Source organism: Osmerus mordax, chromosome 27 (assembly GCF_038355195.1).
Source record: "Osmerus mordax isolate fOsmMor3 chromosome 27, fOsmMor3.pri, whole genome shotgun sequence".
In the NCBI taxonomy this organism is placed as follows: domain Eukaryota; kingdom Metazoa; phylum Chordata; class Actinopteri; order Osmeriformes; family Osmeridae; genus Osmerus; species Osmerus mordax.
The window spans coordinates 7,548,065-7,567,397 of NC_090076.1; the positions used below are offsets into that span (position 1 = coordinate 7,548,065).

A 19,333-nucleotide genomic window follows, 5' to 3' on the forward strand; every position below is an offset into this window, starting at 1 on the left:
ATTGTGATTGAAATTCAATGGACATTTTTTATCATAATCCACCCTGGGTCAGGGTCAGGGGTCAGCACACAGTCAATTGCATTAATGAGCACTCAAACCAGGGATGTGTATACACTATGTGTGTGTCTCTTTGGATAGAAGCACTTTGGATAAAAGTGTCTGCTAGATGAATAAAAAAGTCAAATACAAAATAAAATTACGTGGAAAAACAGCTTTCCTGTTTCCAACAAGCAGGAGGCTGAATCTAGGAGAGCGGAGATGGAGCCGTGCGAGGCGGAGGTGGAGCCGTCCCAGGCGGAGCTGGCTCAGTGCGAGGCGGAGGTGGAGCCGTCCCAGGCGGAGCTGGCTCAGTGCGAGGCGGAGGTGGGGACTCTGCTCAGCATCATCGCGGAGCTCAACAGGAAGATGGGAGCACTAGAGGCCCCACGGTGAGGTGGTCCTCAAAGGCCTCACAACGGTCTTTCAAAGATCTTACAAAGATGTACTTATTACAAAGATGTACTTTACAAATACTTTACAAAGATCTTACAAAGATGTAGTTATTACAAAGATGAACTTTACAAATACCTTACAAAGATCTTACAAAGTTCCTTCCAAGTTCCAGTTTTTTCTAATAAGAATCTGATGAAACAACCGACTGTACAATGTATTTTGCTTTCCAACGGATAGGACACACCAAACTATGAAGTGCTCGCACTGCTTTCAAATGTGATCATACTTTACACAAGAAAACTCTTTTCTCTGTAGTGATTCTGAGGACAGTAAACCAGTGGAAGCAGCTGTTCCTCTGGCTCCAGTCCATCCAGCCAGGCCTTCCTCCCGATGTGCCCCAGCTAGGAGAGGTTGGCATGGCCTCCCTGGCATGAAATCAGCATTCAGAAGTCTCAGCCTTTCATTTTTGCAAACTGTGCTTTGTGGTATTGGGATCTTTTCTGGGGCACAATGCAAGGCCAAAAACAATGTCGTTTGTGTCCAAAAAAACGGACACAGTATTATTATCTTTTTTTCCTTCCCATATTCACTTCTCAATTCCAAGAACCTCTTCTAGAGACAACAGAATCAAAACCACATAATGTATTTTTCCATAGTTACCAGTGAACTGTAGAAAAACAGGTGACAAAGCAACTCTGAGCAATCGTCCTTCATTAATTCACCAACAACACTCCTAGTTGTAATGCTGCTGTTGTCTCTTAGAGGGCGGTAGTGAGGTTTGGTGCGAGCTCCAGGAGGTGCTGTCAGCCCTGGAGGAGTCCGTCAGCAGCAGGAAGTCCTGGGCCACCCCAAACACGGCCTTCGACCGGGACAAACAGACAGAGCACCTCGCTGCAGCCAGGGAGAGCTGGGCGCTAGTCACACAGGTGAGGGGACTGCAGGCGGCACACAGCCATGCAAGCTAGCAGATACTTTGATCCAAAGGGACGTACATTCATGATACATTTTGAAGGTTTGATAGGGTTTGGTTGCCCTTAACTTACATTTACATTTGGTCATTTAGCAGACGCTCTCATCCAGAGCGACTTACAGTAAGTACAGGGACATTCCCCCCCGAGGCAAGTAGGGTAAAGTGCCTTGCCCAAGGACACAATGTCATTTTTCACGGCCAGGAATCGAACCGGCAACCTTCTGATTAGTAGCCCGATTCCCTAACCGCTCAGCCATCTGACTCCAACTTCCAGTCATCAATTCGGTTGACTAAATCTATGCACACATGTAGCAGGGCTTACCTCAAGAATTTCAATGCCCAGTTTTACCCTGTGTGATTTCAGCAAATGGCCAAATAAAAGACTTGAACTAGTGTGGCTATGAACTCTGCCAGGTGCTCGAGGACATGGAGAGAGAGTTTGGAATCTCGTACCCGTCGGAGCTGCCCACCGAGGATCTCCAGGGATACCGACGGGAAGTCCTGGCGCTGCACCAGAGCAACCGTGACCTCCGCAGCACCCTCCAGCACCGTCAGGAGGATCTGGAGACAGCCAGGTTCTCAGTGGCGGAGATGGAGGAGGAGAAGAACAAGCTACAGGAGTGGGTTGGTGCCGCTGACTTTGTTTACATTTTGTCATTTTTTTGTCATTTTTCTCATTTCATATCACTTCATATCAAATGAAATGAAATGGGGGTGGATGGGTGTTCAATCTGTGTAGTGTTGATGGTTTTTGTAGTTTTGCATAGTGTACATTTGTAGTTTTTCCAATGTCACAGATGCCCACAGATCACAGTTTTGATTTATGTTCAGCCATGACATCGATCAATCTGCCATGGCCCCCCGAGTCCAACATCTTCCCTCTGTTCCAGCTGCAGGGTATCCATAAAACCTGGTGGTCTACAGGCAGCATCTCCCCTCCCTGCAGCCCCTCCGACAGCTCTAGCGTTGGGGCACTGAGCCCAGGCTGGGCCTCCCCTCCCTTCCCTGGCTCTCCCCTGTTCCCCAGGAGGCCCTCAAGGGCCTTCTCCACCCTGTCCACCGGAGGGGACAGTTCCCCGTCTGCCTCGCCCCGTCTAGCCAGGGCCTCCTTGGGCAGCCCCAGCCCCTGCCCCAGCCCTTGCCCCAGCCCAGTTACAACCCTGGAAGGTGAGAGAGAAAGAATGCAGAGGTAAGATTTTGTTTTTTAAGTTCCTTTTTTGTCAGTCTCTATCTGAACATGAGTGGGACCCACCTTGCGGTTTTGGAACCGTGCTCACCGAGTTCTCCGCCTCCTCAGGTGCATCGAGAGGCTGAAGGCCAGGAACGAGCGTCTGAGTGGAGCGTTGGAGCGGAGGAAAGGGGAGTCCGAGCAGATCAGCATGACTCTCAGCAGACACGAGGCGGACCACACCGCCCTGCAGATGGCTGTCAGATACTGGTACACAAACACTGGCGCACACACACACACAAAGACAAGCATACACACATCCATGCACACATACTTTACACACAAACGCACGGCAGTACTTTTAGAAGTGTCTTTTTTTAACCACATGTTCCTTTCTATTTTATCAAGTGTTCTGAGTATGTAACGGATGTTGTCTGTCGGCTCTTGTGATTGACAGCGAGGAGTGTGAGGAGGTGTACGGTGACTTACTATCACTCTACCAGGCAAAGAAACAGCAGTGCATTCCACACTGGAGAGACGCAGCAGGTGCTCAACTTAACAGTCAATCAGTCACACACACACACGCGGGACACACACACACACACATAATCACCAGAATTTTATTCTTCCCAGAGACAGTTGTGGACAGAGAACTTCCTGGAAGTCCCAGAGCACAGTTGAGGAGTCTGAGGACTGAAGAGCTGTCAACCTCCTTCTCAACACCAGGGGGGGCTGTGGAGCGCCAAACGCATAAGCAGGCTAGCCTGAGGTCAGATACCCTCAGTTTAGACCTATGACGACACATACAACATGCAGAACATATACCATGTGAATGAACATTGTCTCCCGTCAACATTTTCTCCACTTTTAACTGCACCCTTTTGGAGGATCCTGTCCAAATGTGTGCGTGCTAACTTCCTGCCCCGTACAGGTCTCCCGGGCTACAGGGGCGCGAGGTGTCTCTCCGCGAGCAGATCAGGCAGTTGAAGCAGGACAGAGCTGCGCTGTGCGTCCCCAAACCGGGCCCTGGGGGTGAGGGCCAACTCAGCCCAGACACAGGCACCCTGGCTGGGACTCGGGCCAAGGGGCCCAAACCTGGGGAACCCACTCCCGATGCCAGCAGAGAGAAGGCCGCTCTGCTCTATGAGCTGGTCACTGTTAGGGTGCGTGCTATCTCACACACGCTTCACACTTTTTCACGCTAAAATTTACATTTACATTTAGTCATTTAGCAGACGCTCTTATCCAGAGCGACTTACAGTAAGTACAGGGACATTCTCCCCAAGGCAAGTAGGGTGAAGTGCCTTGCCCAAGGACACAACGTCATTTTGCACTGCCGGGGAATCGAACTGGCAACCTTCAGATTACTAGCCCGCTTCCCTAACCGCTCAGCCACCTGACTCACCTGAAAATGTCTGTGTACCGACATACGCGCAGGGGATTTGGAACCTGCAACTTTCCGATCTGCAGTCAAATTCTCTAACCACTGAGCTGTCCCACATTTTGTGCCCAGGAGGAGATGTCGGAGCTAAGAGGCTTAATCCGTCTCAGGGAGAAGGAGCGCAGGTGTCTGGACTGGAGCCTGATGGCCCAGAAGGCCCAGGATGCCGCTGGGGAGCTGGTGGCCGAGAGCCTGCAGGAGGAGCTGGAGGACAGGAGGGCAGACAGACAGGTAGGCTGACTAACATGCAGTACGATAGGCAGACAGACAGGTAGGCTGACTAACATGCAGTGCTATAGGCAGACAGACAGGTAGGCTGACTAACATGCAGAGAGACAGGTAGGCTGACTAACATGCAGAGAGACAGGTAGGCTGACTAACATGCAGAGAGACAGGTAGGCTGACTAACATGCAGTACAATAGGCAGACAGACAGGTAGGCTGACTAACATGCAGTACGATAGGAAGACAGGCAGGTAGGCTGACTAACATACAGTACGATAGGCAGACAGACAGGTAGGCTGACTAACATGCAGTGCTATAGGCAGACAGACAGGTAGGCTGACTAACATGCAGTACGATAGGCAGACTTACAGGTAGGCTGACTAACATGCAGTGCTACAGGCAGACAGACAGGTAGGCTGACTAACATGCAGTATTATAGGCAGGGGGACAGGCAGGTATGTGAGGTCATAGGAATCGGTTTAGCTTTCTAGAGCTAGTAGTGAATATATGTGTGTTCATGTGGCGTATTTCAGAGATTGTCGGAAGCTAAGCTGGCTGGTGAAGACGAGCCAGGTCCTGGGAACAGCATCATGCTGAAGGAGCTTCTGACTGTCCTGCACAGGTACAACACCAGGCACAGCACACTAACAAGAGCAGTCTGCTCACCCTGAACAGGTACAACACCAGGCACAGCACACTAACAACAGCAGTCTGCTCACCCAGCACAGGTACAACACCAGGCACAGCACACTAACAAGAGCCGTCTGCTCACCCTGCACAGGTACAACACCAGGCACAGCACACTAACAAGAGCCGTCTGCTCACCCTGCACAGGTACAACACCAGGCACAGCACACTAACAAGAGCAGTCTGCTCACCCTGCACAGGTACAACACCAGGCACAGCACACTAACAAGAGCCGTCTGCTCACCCTGCACAGGTACAACACCAGGCACAACACACTAACAACAGCAGTCTCCTCACAGTCTAGGGCTACATTCTGGTATCCAAAAATGAAAAATGAAATTAAATAATATTCTGAAGGATTCTGGGGAATAGCATTCTATTCTATTCTTCAGTTTTGTTCTGTTCCCCCTGTTGATCAGTGTTCTTAAATAGCCGAAGGTAAAATAGCAGACATGTCTGCACTAATTGCTTCAATTTTAAAGGTCACACACTGGAGAGAGATTAGTTTGTGTTCATGTACCTATGCCATAAAGGGAGCAAAGGGAAGGGACTGTTCACATTTGCCCATCTATCAAGGCCATTCATCCCATAATAATCACCTCTACAGCCATCCTGCCATCCTTACAGGAATCTGTTGCCTGGCTATGGCCCGTTGCTTAGGAACACTATCACTGCAAATGCAGACCTGGTGGTAAATTGGCTCTGGTTCTCCATGGTGGGTGATTACTGCTGAGGGGAGGGCAGGGGGAGGGGGAGAAGGTCATCATGGAGGCTTGTTGAGGCCTGAGAGGGGCGTTCTTTCATGATGAGTAGCATCTTTTTCTGTGCCTCTTCATTTATCCCTGAATGCGTTGACCTGGAGGGAGGTGATTACTGACTGTATGACTGGGGTATACTCTAATGATGAAGGCAGTAAAGGAGACCTATTCATCCATGTTAGAATGGAGATCCCTCCTTGCGTCGTGAAAGGACGGGTTCACCGGAAGGCTTTTCATCACCTGCTAGGATAGAACAGAAAAATTGCCACGGTGCGGTATCAGTGAACAGGAATCCCTGTTTGGCGCACAGGAAGTTTAAAGGTTCGATCTCATGTGTTCCCCAGGGAGCAGCTTCTGAAGAGGAGGGTGTCAGCCAAGAGGGGCTCTCTGGACTCGGCTCTGTCAGACAGCGCCACCCACAGGAGAGACAGTGAAGAGCAGAAGGCTCGGCTTGCCCAAGCTCACAGGTACCAATGCGCCACCAACACCCACACCAGCTCCCAGACCCACAGATACGTCATAGTATGTTCCCGATACGCTTGTTATGGATTTGCTGTCTGTACTGTCTGTCTGTACATACATATGGCCTTACGAGGGCTTTAGTAAGAAGATAAGGCTGCAATCTGGCTGACCAGATGCTCCAGAGAGATTTAGGGGCACCTCCAAGGTGAGCTCTGTGGTGTTTTGCAGCAAAGCTACCGGAACGTACCGGAACGCTCGCAGGAAGTACCGGGAGCAGCTGTGGCGTCTGGAGCGTCAGGTGACGGCGATGTCGGAGCGTCACATGACCCAGATCGGCGCCCTGAAGGCCACGCTGGAGGCACTGGAGTGGAGGCGGGAGGAGACGGTTCTCTGAGAGCAGCCCTGCCTCGGAACCCCTACCGCCCCTTATAGCCTTGGAACCCCCCCCGTCTTGGAACCCTGCAGCCCTGGAACCTTGCGGTCCTACAACCCCTAGTGCGCCTTGGCTGAATCTCAAGTCCTTTTAACAGATCCACTCGCCAAGGACCATGTAGAATGTCCCTGAGACTTTTCCTTCTCGATGACTCATGGGGAACAAGCGATGCCGTTCAACAAAGTAGGTCATCTGTTCTGGAAGCAGAGATTATGAAGGACAGATGACCCAGAGATCACATGATCCCCCTCCACACAAAAAAACAAGAGAGAGAGATGGAGAGAGAGAGGTAGCAGTACAATGGCAGATATGTGCACAAAATAGCCACCTCCCCCATTTGTCTTCATCATGTCTTTCACAACTGCCTCTAACTCTTTGTAACTATCAGTAACCCCCCCACACTCTCTCATTCTCTCTCTCTCTCTCTCTCTTTCTCTCTCTCTGTCTCTCTCTCTCTATCATTCTTCCTCCTCCTCTCCTAGCCCTCGCTGCCCAGCTGCAGCTGTGACCGGTGGTCAAGGGGTTAAGGCAAGAGGTTGAGTGTCACACCCCCAGGGGTCAGGTTGGGCCATGGTTGTTGTGTGAGACTGTGAATGGAGGGTTCATGGGGCCAGGAGAGGTGGCGAGGCCCCTGTCACCGTGACTCCTGCCTGGGCGCCCTTTGCTGAGGAGGGGTCAGCGGGGGTGGGTCTACTCACCCTGAACCTTCCATCCCATCCCCCTCTCTCTCTCTCTCTCTCTCTCTCTCTCTCTCTCTCTCTCTCTCCCTCTCTCTCTCTCTCTCTCTCTCTCTCTCTCTGTGTGTTCCTCACTCTCTCCTCTCTTCTCCCACCCTCCCCCCCCTCATCTTTCTCTCGTTAAGACCATGGTGATAAAAGCCAGAGGATGCAATTATCCTTACATTTCTCTCCAGGCTTGGTCTCTCCCCGACTGGGCTCTACGCTGTGAGCTCAAGCCTCCTCAGTGAGCCCTGGAGCCGTCTGTGAACCTGTCTTTGGGACAAGTGGAGGCGTTCGCGTTGATATGGCTGTTGATTAGCTATCTTGTGGAGAAACCCTCAGGTTGCTGATGTTCACGGTAGATTGAGCCCTCATTTCCTTTTCCTGAGATATGAGTCGTCGTTGAACCTTAACATATCTCCGGTAATGGATTTGCAGCCATAGTGAATAACGCTGTGAGAATGTTGTGCAATATTGTTTCAGGGTACATTTGTTGAATAAGTACCCCCCCCCCCCTTCCAATGTTTTATGCACAAGACATGAAAAGGGAATTACTAATGTAAAATAATCAACACTATCTATTAAGAACCTATGAACCCTTGTTGAAGATATCCAACAGTCAGATAAGAAGCTGTGGTGTATCTAATGACATCCTTGTAATTCTGCAGTTCTTCTGTAGGAGGATTAAGAATAGTGGAACTGTTGGGCCTGGGAAAAATACCCAAGCCATTATTGGACAATGACTTAGGCTGTCAATCAGTCAGTGGGGGATGGATGGATGAAATCACCCCTAAACCACACACACACACACGCAGGCAAACTTGTACACACACACACATGCACAATCAGGCACACACACAACCATGCGCGCACACACAACCATGCGCGCACACAAAGAGAAGGGCAGTGACCCACAGGGTTAAGGTCACCTCATTTACTCTGTGCGTCCATTTCTCATTGAATAAGATGTCCTGGTTGGCTGTATAAAGAGATCACAGACTGCACTCTCTTCTGGTCTTTCTCCCAAGCGTGACCTTACCCTCTTTCTCCCTCTCCTTCTCTATTCATGCCTCCCTCCCTCTCTCACTCTACCTCTCTCCCCCCCTCTCTATCCTCTCTTCCCTCCCTCCTTTTCTCTTCCCTCCTCTCTCTCCCCCCCTCTCTCTATTCCTCTCTCTCCCCCCCCCTCTCTCTATTCCTCTCTCCCCCCCCTCTCTCTATTCCTCTCTCTCCCCCCCTCTCTCTATTCCTCTCTCTCTCCCCCCCCTCTCTCTATTCCTCTCTCCCCCCCCCCCCTCTCTCTATTCCTCTCTCTCTCTCCCCCCCCTCTCTATTCCTCTCTCCCCCCCACCCCCCATGATAGTGCCAGCCTGTCGTCATCTCCTGATCGCCCTGACCCCTCTCCTGCCTGCTCAGGAGGGGGTCAGAGCAGGACTCGATTGACGTGGCAAAGCAGGAGATGTGACCTCCATCGCACCGCGCTATCACATCCACTTTGTACTGTCGTCTACTCACTTAATGACACCTAACGAACTCCTGCCAGACAAATCCGTCATCCAAGCGACCAGACGGATAAGGCGCCCCTTACAGTCTCCCTCCGTTCTACCGTCGGATACATTGAAATGTATTCATTTTTACCCTCCTATATTGGGAGTCACGTGGCTGAGCGGTTAGGGAATCGGGCTAGTAATCGAAGGTTGTCGGTTTGATTCTCGGCTGTGCCGTCCACCCTACTTGCCTCAGGGGAAATGTCCTTGTACTTACTGTGAGTCGCTCTGGATAAGAGCGTCTGCTAAATGACAAAATGTATATTCAATCATCACATCAAGCACGATACGTGGAAATAGGATGTCAACACCAAAACCGCGCTTTGATGAAGCTGGGCTGCGCAGAGGGAACGGATTCCGTGGCGAGCGTGGGCTAACCGGATCATGTCAAGCGCCCGATAAAAGTACACGGCCAGCCAATGACCTAATGATGTCTTTAAGATGGACAGCTTGTAACAGGGGATTATGGGAAAGAGGTGTTTAGAAGTAGAAACGCGTGTGGGGGGGGAAGGGCTGTACTTCCTTATCCAGTTAGAGAGGAAGATAGAAATCTTCATTGAGCTCATTAGACGGGTATTCTGCCTACTTGATAATCTGGGTGACCTTCATGCAGTCTCTCCCCATGCTTGTACAGTTACAACTGAACAACAGATTGCAGACCCTGATTTAAAGGAGATTGGAGATTGACATGGGAATGAAATTGTTGTGGCTGTTGTTGGGTATTATCCTAATGCCTGGTCTAAAGACTTACTAGTCACAGAGTAGGTCACGATCACTCGATGGCTTGCTTTTATGTTTTGACATTGATTTGATGCAGCCTTGTTTCCTAAAAGTGAGGTATTGAATCGTTAAAATTTACAGGTGTATTATATCAGTTTTTTTTTAACTAAACATTGATTTCATTGATTCTGCCTGCATCTCTTTTTATACTGTAAATAAAGTTATTCACTGTTCTTCATACCCAGGCCGTAATCATAATATATATATATAAATGTGCTATGCTACGACAGGCAACCACGTACGCTGTCCTAAATTATTATAACAAATGTAATTCGTCCCCCCCAATGTTGACTCCATGGCTACGTCCTTTTGCTTTAAGAATTAAAAATGAGTATCTTACCCTATGATGAAACACATTAAAAAAAAGGCCAAACACTTTCTATTCAGACAGTACAAGAGAAAAAGCAGAACTGGGCAGTCACCTTCCACTGAACAATGGCTTATCTTTTTGACAAGATACGAGGGAACTCTTTTGAATAACAAACAAATGGGACATTTCCCACCATCTACAGCAGGTCATGTCTAAGGGGCCAGGGGGTGTTCATTGTCTCAGGGGGGTAAATATTGATTGGACACCGTGTGTTGCTCGGGAGTCCTCCCAGCACAGATGGTTTTCTTTGGCAGGTTTCACTGCCGTGTTTATTTTATGTTTCTTCGTCATTCACCTCAGGTCAAAGGCCCTGCAAAGCGAAGGGAGAGAGGGAAGGAAGGAGTGGAGGACGAGAGTGTGACTTCTCTGGGGCAAAGGGCATCGAAGCTAATGAGGAAGGTGCTGGGAGTCATGTGCTTCTTCCTCATCTACTCTGTAAAGGTCCATCGCACGGTTAAAGTTGAAACCTGTTTGGTGAATTCCTATACTGGCACATGGTCACAGATATGCCATGTGCTGTTTGAGTTCCACCAGAAAACATGTGTTTTGGGGGTTTTACCGGAGAAAATTTTAAAGGATGGTTCAGATTGCTAGTGTGCTACTTGTTAACTTTAGTTTACCCTGGGCACTGTTCAAACATTCTAGATTAAAACGCTGCATTTGGCAGGATTACGCAAGTACGTGTGGAACCTAATTGTCTCCTAATAAGATGACCACTGTAGCTTTTGGCAACTATATGGTTGGTGTGTGTGTGTGTTTACTGTAAACTGTGCAGTGATCGTTTTATCAGGCAGAGAAACTTCCTACATTGTGCTTTTCACACATAGGGCTGTCTTCCTGTAACAGTCGTAGGCTTCAGGGCTGAGTGAGAAAGCACAGACAGGTTGGCCCGGCTTCAGGCAGGGAACAGCTGCATTCCTGACCCGCAGTTCAAAGAGCAAAGGACACACACACACACATATGCAGCCATGCACTACACTCGTTCGCACAAAGACAACAGTTGAACACATACTACACACACTTCTCCCACACACCCACCCTAATTCTCCTGGGAAGCTGATGAAAACAAACAAACTCTGTCAGAGAGGTCATCGGATTCTCATTTTCAACACAAGGCAGTCCTAACATTTAACTAACATGTGGTTACGGGCAGATTTTAAGATTCAATTCATCCAATGAATTAGTCATCCATTCCCTATCCATCAAGTAAAACTTACTTGCAAGTATATTCATTCTGCTTAACCAGCTTGGCCTATGATAACCTTCCTGACAAAACAAAATGGCTTCCCCCTGTGCCATGTGTGGATATGTCATTCATGGGCTTACAAGGACAACATACTCAATGTAACATTTGACTCGAATCAACAGCAACCGAAACCCCCCAAACAAACCAAGACCAAGTGTTTTCTACATGATGTGGAGAAAACAGAGGAAACATGTGATGAACACAAGCCCAGAAGCATTATGTGCTTCATGAGGGAGCTTTGAAGCAGACAGGGCGAGCTGGCAGCTGTGAATACAGACTCTGTTCCTCTTCCTAGCCGGCTGTTATCCGACCCCCCTTAGCTGCAGGCTCACTTGTTTATTCTGTCCTGCTTCTTCTGCAATCCTTCACATGACAATGCGGTCGGCATGGCGAAGGCTCTTCTCAATGCTCGAGAAGAGACAGGGGTCTGAAGGCAGGCATTATGGGATGGCAAGGGCAGCGAAGGGGGGTCAGACCTATGCAGGAGAATGTTCAAGCAAAACACAACATGTCTATACTATACTGAGAATCCTATGCAAATACTTCCCATTCAAGAGGATGAAGGATACTTTGGAACAGATCCACCAGGCAAGAGAGACATGTTGTGATATTGGTGACAAGGGTGAAAGACATACGAATAGACACTTTAACCTTTAGACAAGTTCCTTGACCGAACCCCCTTCCTGTTATTATTGGGTCAACAAAGTCACAGGAAGTCCTTTGGATTAGAGGGAACATGAAACTGCAGTAGAAAGCTCTGCCGCACGCCTAGTGTGTTGCCCAGTGGCCCTCCTTTGTGTCCTGGGACTGTTGGGGTTAACTTCTCTGTGCTTGGAGGCTAGCCTGGGGTCAGGGCTTAAAAAGGGGGGTGGGGGGGGGTGAGCAGGCAGCAGTAGCATTCTTTGTGTGTGTGCGTGCGTGCGTGTGTATGTGTGCCTGTGTGTGTTTGTGTGTGTGTGTGGCTGTGTGGCTGTGTGTGGGTGTGCTACTCCGCAGCCCACTCTCTGCTCTTTGACTCCAATTGCCTTATAAGGCAGCGAGTGTCATGGCAACCAGAGGGCTTGAATAGCAGTGTCAAATCCCTGAGCACACACACACACACACACACATGCTCTCTCTCTCTCTCTCTCTCTCTCTCTCTCTCTCTCTCTCTCTCTCTCTCTCTCTCTCTCTCTCTCCTACTCACTGGTCTAAAGGAGGGAGGGACAGAGTGAGGGAGAGGCAGAGAGAAGAGAAGGAGAGCAGGAGAGGCTCTCTCAAGGCTTCTCTGCACAACAGCGCCAAGATCGTCTGCCACCGTGTGTTTTTCCCCTCATCTGGTTTGACTAATTTATTCCTCCGGAGGCCAGAAGGAGGGCCAGAGAGTGACCAAGCAGCAGAAGAAGAAGGCAGGGACCCAGCCTATCTTACGGGGAAGCACAGAGGCTTAGGCCTCAGGTCGTTACTGCTGGATGGACAAGCACTGACAAAACAAGGGAGGGTAAGAGAAGTGAAGACGCACAAGGAGGCTTGCTGAGAGGAGGTTCCACTCGGTTTAAAGGCCGAGGAATCGTTAGGTTTTTTTTATCTCCTTTTTTTCAATTTCTTGTTTTTTTTTTTGTGCGTGTTTCTTTCTTGGGGGGTGCGTTTGAATGCCTGAAGCCGTAGGTTAGACGGGGTCAGAGGAGGAAGAAGAAGCGAGCGTGTTGTTTCACAACAAACTGCGGCGCGAGAGGAGTCGGCTGAACTTTGATCCCAAGGAGGCGGGGGGGGGGGACTAAGAGGAGCACTGTGTTTTGTTATCTAGGCAAGCCCAGACTCAGTTAGCCTGTTGCCTGGATAAGCCTGTCTGCAGGAAGTTGTTTGGGAACGTCTGAGATGTGAGCTTTTCATTTTCTTTGAACATTAGTCTGGTTTGAGTTTCGTCAGCAGACTGAAAATTTCAAGGCAGGCTGAAAAAGCAACATTCCAGTTCCAAGGTTCTTTGAATATTTTGAGCCCTGTGGCACATCAGACACTTCTGAAGCTGAAATGACCTCCTTAGAGATCATCCAGTTTTTTTTCAAAGGTGAAGTGAGATAGGCCCAACTGGTGCTGTCAGATTGATAGATAACCCTTTCGACACGCAGCCAAGACTGGTCGGACTAGTTCACTAAGTGGAGAGGTTGGTCTGACGTTAAAGTAGGGCAGTCTCTCTACCTGCTCCTCCAGAGAGAAAGCAGCGCTGCGCAAGGAGTGATGAGGTATTTCTCTTCTTCTTGAGAGAGGCTCTGTTTCGCCCTTCAGACTGCTTGTGATTTGTGAGTCTTCCTTCCAGAAGGGGAGTGAGAGAGAGAGAGACAGAGAGAGAGAGAGAGATAGAAAGGGAGAGAGAGAGAGAGAGAGAGAGAGAGAGAAAGGGAGAGAGAGAGAGAGGTAGCTAGCAGAGCAAGAGAGTTTGTGTAATGTATTATTTCCTGTGAAAGAGCAGGCTGCACCCTTTTCTCCTGCCTGAACTCTGAACCACTCGTTGTGTTAGAAGTTTTGTGAAGCCGCGGGAGGAGTCATTGACTGGAGGTCAGAGGGAAAACGAAGGCGTGAATGGGAAGAAAGGAGAAGAAGAAGAAGAAGAAAAGATAAAGAACAACGTCACGGTTGGAGAGAAAAAAAAGCAGATAACTTTCGTCGGGTCATTTGAACAAGACAGGAGGCGAGAGAGAGGTCAGACGAAGGGAATCAGATATCTCACTTTTCCGTTCTTCCGGACGGTCGCTTTAACAGAAGCCATACCCCCTTTTTTTTTTCCTTCTTCTTTCATCCGCGTTTGGAAAACCTTTTTTTAAGCTCCAACCTTTTCCAGTGGGAGAAAAGCACCAGGAGTCAGAGTCAGGCGGCGTGTGTGTTAGTGTTGGCCGTGTAGCTCAGCTATGGCCATGGTGAGTGGGGGATGGGGGAACTCCAACGGCGACACAAACGGGCTTGGGGAGAAGGCTTACCTCCGGGGGGACGAGGAGGAGAGCTCCCCCCGGGCCGGCAGCAGCGACGTGGAGGTTGGGGACGAGGACAAGGTGTGCGTGGTGGACTGCGTGGTGTGCGGTGACAAGTCCAGTGGGAAGCATTACGGGGTGTTTACCTGCGAGGGCTGCAAGAGCTTCTTCAAGAGGAGCATCAGGCGTAACCTCAACTACTCCTGCAGGTGAGCGCCATGCTGGAAGGGGTGTGTGTGTGTGGTGTGTGTGTGTGTGTGGGGGGTGCACACAAGTGGTTTGAACCTCATAGGTGTGGGGTACTCCTTCCACCTGACATGTTTTAGTTTTAAAACTTTCTAAAAAACATTTGTCATTTGAAACTAGTTTTTTTACCAATCAGTGTAAAGAAAATAATTTGAATGTATGATCCTGCGTATGTATTCACAATGTTGTGCTGAACGTGTGACCTTATGTGGCAGGACAGCAGCTAGCACGCCTAAACACCACAACAGAATCTGTTCAACACTCCTGTCATTGTCCCACAGATAAATATAAATCCCATCATTCCACTCCTCCCTCAAATCTCTCACACGCTCACAGGACCAGAATGAAAAGCCTCAAGGTCACCTATGTAAAGATGTTCTCCCGTGTAGAAGGTCAACATTCTTGCGATGCTACAGCTCACTGACATTTTTCCGCTCACCTCTGTGTGTGTACGGGCCGTGACATCCTTGTGTTAGCTTTCCACGCAGTTGTTTTGCCCCTCAGCTCAACCACGATGGCGGCTATGAAGGTGGGCCTCTCAGAAGCGTTAGCCAATCTGCCCTCTGGAAGGCATCAAGAGTGTGTTTGTAGATGATTGACAAAGGTCAGCCATTTCGATGGCTTTTCAAACAAGCCCACTCACATAGTTCTGTTATCGTGAGGGTAGCGTGGCGTTGCTGGGTTTCAGTGTTTACCGTAATCAAGGGGTGTACACTGGTTTTTATAGAATTGTTTATGTGTTTTTGGTGAAAAGTCACCAAAATAACTAAATCGACCTCTGGGGTTTGTGTTGTGTCCTGCGCTCTGTCTAAAGGTTGTTATTTCCTCTTCTTCAGGTCGAATCGGGAATGCCAGATCGACCAGCATCACCGGAACCAGTGTCAATACTGCCGGCTGAAGAAATGTTTCCGTGTTGGCATGCGTAAAGAAGGTAACTCACCTATCCAAGGGGAGTCAGATGGCTGAGCGGTTAGGGAGTCGGGCTATTAATCAGAAGGTTGTTGGTTCGATTCCTGGCCGTGCAAAATGACATTGTGTCCTTGGGCAAGGCACTTCACCCTACTTGCCTCGGGGGAATGTCCCTGTACTTACTGTAAGTCGCTCTGGATAAGAGCGTCTGCTAAATGACTAACCTAATGTAAACCTATCCCTCCACAGTTCAGGAGGGCCTCTCCACTCATATTTACATCAAATAAGCAGGAGCCAGTGGCCAGCCAGGCCACATGTTTCAAGTCACAACAAGACGAGACAACCGCAAATAATAAAAGCACTACTATCAACAGGGCTAATAATAAGGCACTATTGGCTAAATATTGACTCTGTAAACCCAGGTGTTTGTCTGTCGATATCCCTGAAACAGTGGAACCTTCCAGTAAACACGTTCCAGCTGCGGCTGTTTAGTCAAAAGCTTCCGTGGATTCTTTACAAGCGGTAAACACAAACCTTTCCATAACTTCACAAAAGGTACAACAAGACTGATACTTCATCTGTCTCGAGCTTCGTGGGAGACCCTATCTCAACCCACCAGCCCAGTCCTAACTGCCCTACGTCCTACCGGACTGAAAGGCACTGTGCCATAGGCATCTCCCCATACCAAAGCTGCATGACCGACACGACAGACCAGACGCGTGTATCCTGCACAGAGCTGGCACCAGAGCAGTGGTTTCTATATTCAGCCAGGTTATTAATGCATCTGTCTGACCACTCTGACGCATGGCACACTGTTTCCACATTACCTGGAAACGCCTGGATCACCTTCACTGCTCTCTTAAGTACGGCCCGTGGGCCTTTGAAGGCTCGACACGCTCTCCTTCTACTGAGCATGCTTGGCAGGAGTACAACATGCTACCAGGGCAGCAGTGGACTGTCATCCGATCCAGGCCCCAATCTACTGCACATCCTCTTAGTGAGCCTCCCGGTCTTATGCCAAAGCCGAACCGCTCAGATCTCACATATCAGTAGTAGCTTATTTAGGTTGGCGAGGTCGTCGACTCAGGCTTGTTTACGCCAAAAGGCCCACGTCGCTGCCAAGCGGCGCACTTTACAAGAAGGTCTAACACAGGCGTCTTCCCTCCCCCTCTCTCTTTTCCGCTTCTCTTCTCTCCTTCCTCTCTTTCTCTCACCCCCTCCAGCAGTCCAGCGTGGACGCATCCCTCCATCTCACTCCGGTATCAGTCCCACCTCCCTGGCCGGGGGGGTCGGGGGCGGCGGGCCGGGCCACGGCGGCGGCGGCGGGGGCGGGGACTACTTCAACGGCCAGCCCGTGTCGGAGCTCATCTCCCAGCTGCTCCGCGCCGAGCCCTACCCCAGCAGCCGCTACGGCCAGCCGTTCAGCCAGCCGCAGCAGCAGATGCAGGGCGCCGGCGGGGCCTCGGTCATGGGCATCGACAACATCTGCGAGCTGGCCGCCCGCCTGCTCTTCAGCACCATCGAGTGGGCCAGGAACATCCCTTACTTCCCGGAGCTGCCCGTGTCAGAGCAGGTGGCCCTGCTGCGGCTGAGCTGGAGCGAGCTGTTCATCCTGAACGCCGCCCAGTCCGCCCTGCCGCTGCACATGGCGCCTCTCCTGGCCGCCGCCGGCTTCCACTCCTCGCCCATGTCGGCGGAGAGGGTGGTGTCCTTCATGGACCAGGTGAGGGTGTTCCAGGACCAGGTGGACAAGCTGACCAGGCTGCAGGTGGACTCTGCGGAGTACAGCTGCCTCAAGGCCATAGCCCTCTTCTCACCAGGTGAGCGGTTGAACGTTGACCGAATCGGGCTTCTAGCTCTCTGGTAGGAACTGAGTAGGAGTGAACTGGCATTTGGCAAAAGCACTTCCAATACAACAGGAAATCTCTAACACTGTCTGTCTGTCTGTCCTCCCCCCAGATGCGTGTGGTCTGACCGACCCTTCCCATGTGGAGAGCCTGCAGGAGAAGGCCCAGGTGGCCCTGACGGAGTACGAGAGGATGCAGTACCCAGGCCAGCCCCAGCGCTTCGGCCGCCTGCTGCTGCGCCTGCCTGCCCTGCGCGCCGTGCCGGCCAGCCTCATCTCCCAGCTGTTCTTCATGCGCCTGGTGGGCAAGACCCCCATCGAGACGCTCATCCGAGACATGCAGCTGTCCGGGAGCTCCATCAGCTGGCCCTACGCGCCCGGACAGTGAGCTGGGCCTGTCCCCTCCCCTCTCCCCCAGGACTGGGCCCCCCCCCTCGCCCCCATGGGCCAGGCTGACGCGATGATAGATCCCACAGAGATGTTGTCATGTGAACCCCAGTATTCCGGTGGACCCAGCTGTGTCGCATCCCTGCTGGGAACCCACACAGGATTCTCCCCAAGAATAGCACTAAACGATTCCTACAGGTCTCATCCGTGTGCAGCACTTCCTGTTTATATGTCTCCATGTGACTCTATCTCTGTCTGATCCTCGATCATCTCACTCTGGCCACAACCCAGTCCCAGAAACAAAGACTGTAACTTTGGGCCTTGTGCCTATACTACCTCCACCCCTACAACCATCACCCTGTCACCTCCACCCCTACAACCACCTCATCCTGAACCCTCCACCTCTATAACCCCCCACCCTGAACCCTCCATCCTACAACCTCCACCCTAAACCCTCCATCCTTATGATCCCCCACCTTGACCCCTGTTGAGTCCAGGCTCTGTGTGACTCCCTGCTCTGCCAGTCTGTTGTCACACCCCCAGCGTGACAACACAACTCAGTTCTTTTTTGGCGTTGTTCGCTAACTGTAGCCTACACAAGAGTTTTTGTCTTGATATGAAATGTATTGGTTATGTCTGAGACTCCTTTTTGTTCATGGTGTTGTTGGCTCCTTTGTGAACAGTGCTCCAAGTAAATTGCCGATGTTTGGGGTGTGTGAAGATAGCGGACAAGCTAGAGACGTGATGCGGTAAAAAAAAAAAAAAGATACAGGCGACGCCGGAGCAGAGCAGAGGTGAATGTATGAAAACTTAAGTACATCCTGGTCTCAGGGTGTCTGCCCTGTCTTACACTATTACCTCAAGTTTTATATCAGAGACAAAGATTGTATAGTGAACTATTCATGTAAGCGGATCGCAGAGCGTGTGTTGTTAAACGGAGATCTCTCAGAGACGACCGCGATAGTTGACAAAAACAAAGGGATCAACGCATCGAACGGCCAGTCTGTAAGTAAGCCTCCGACATCTCCACTGAGCACATGTAAGTAGCATCTGGGAGTGTAGACGTATTGATTACCAAGGCTTTCCTCCAGACACAGCACCTACAGTGTGTGGTGAGATCCAGGTTAATAGACAATGGCTTGTTTTCAACCAGACTATGGATATACTGTATGATGGCCGTCGATACGATGATTTCACAGTGTATTTAAAGGTACTTAGCCCTTTAAGGTGTAGCCTACAGGGCGTGCGACACGTGTGGCACTATGGTAAATATGTTTTATATGACGTGCAAACTTTGAGCAATGTTGCCATGGACTGCTGAGTAATGTGACAAATGCATGTCCTGCCAAATGACCTAGGCTACTTGAAAAAGAGGAGTTGAAACCGTTTTGGTATTTCGACTAGAATAGAAAAACCAATGATGGAAAATGAAAATATTCTGGAAAACTTTAGTCTTCAAATCCAAAAACGTTAGTACAAACACATGTATAAATTCTGAAATCAAAGAGTTAAGATTCAACTAGTGACTTGATTGTGTCATTTTACATAAAATCTATGTTTCTACAAACTTAAATGTAAGAAATTTGATATTGCAGACCATGGTTATTTTTGCATTGCTGGAAATAAAAGCATTCATACTCAGACTGGCATTGTTTTGAAATAACCGTTGAAACTTTTGACACTTGAACACATGACTCAAATAACTTAAAACTAGGTCGCCATGAAGAATGAACAGGCTACATACTGGTGTATTTTATTTTTCA

General features: G+C 49.8%; 2 protein-coding genes across 4 annotated transcripts; both read left to right on the forward strand.

Annotated features, from left to right (window-relative positions):
* Positions 1-258: 258 nt before the first annotated feature.
* On the forward strand, positions 259-6,874 carry ushbp1 (Usher syndrome 1C binding protein 1). The gene is made up of 13 exons (XM_067230214.1): positions 259-428; positions 748-842; positions 1,195-1,358; positions 1,817-2,026; positions 2,293-2,591; positions 2,700-2,840; positions 3,028-3,116; positions 3,204-3,339; positions 3,502-3,733; positions 4,084-4,242; positions 4,769-4,857; positions 6,025-6,147; positions 6,371-6,874. The coding sequence occupies exons 1-13, from the start codon at positions 259-261 to the stop codon at positions 6,534-6,536; spliced, it is 2,073 nt and encodes a 690-aa protein (XP_067086315.1). The 3' UTR covers positions 6,537-6,874.
* Positions 6,875-12,493: 5,619 nt separating this feature from the next.
* nr2f6b (nuclear receptor subfamily 2, group F, member 6b) lies at positions 12,494-19,274 on the forward strand. 3 transcript variants are annotated; one of them, XM_067230300.1, is made up of 5 exons: positions 12,494-12,717; positions 13,735-14,391; positions 15,265-15,359; positions 16,561-17,157; positions 17,297-19,274. In XM_067230300.1, exons 2-5 carry the CDS (start codon positions 14,123-14,125, stop codon positions 17,569-17,571), a joined length of 1,236 nt encoding a protein of 411 aa, XP_067086401.1. In that variant the 5' UTR covers positions 12,494-12,717; positions 13,735-14,122; the 3' UTR covers positions 17,572-19,274. The 3 variants fall into 3 exon arrangements, with proteins under 3 accessions (XP_067086401.1, XP_067086400.1, XP_067086402.1); XM_067230299.1 differs by having other exon boundaries at positions 12,494-14,391; XM_067230301.1 differs by having other exon boundaries at positions 12,494-14,391; positions 16,564-17,157.
* Positions 19,275-19,333: the final 59 nt, after the last annotated feature.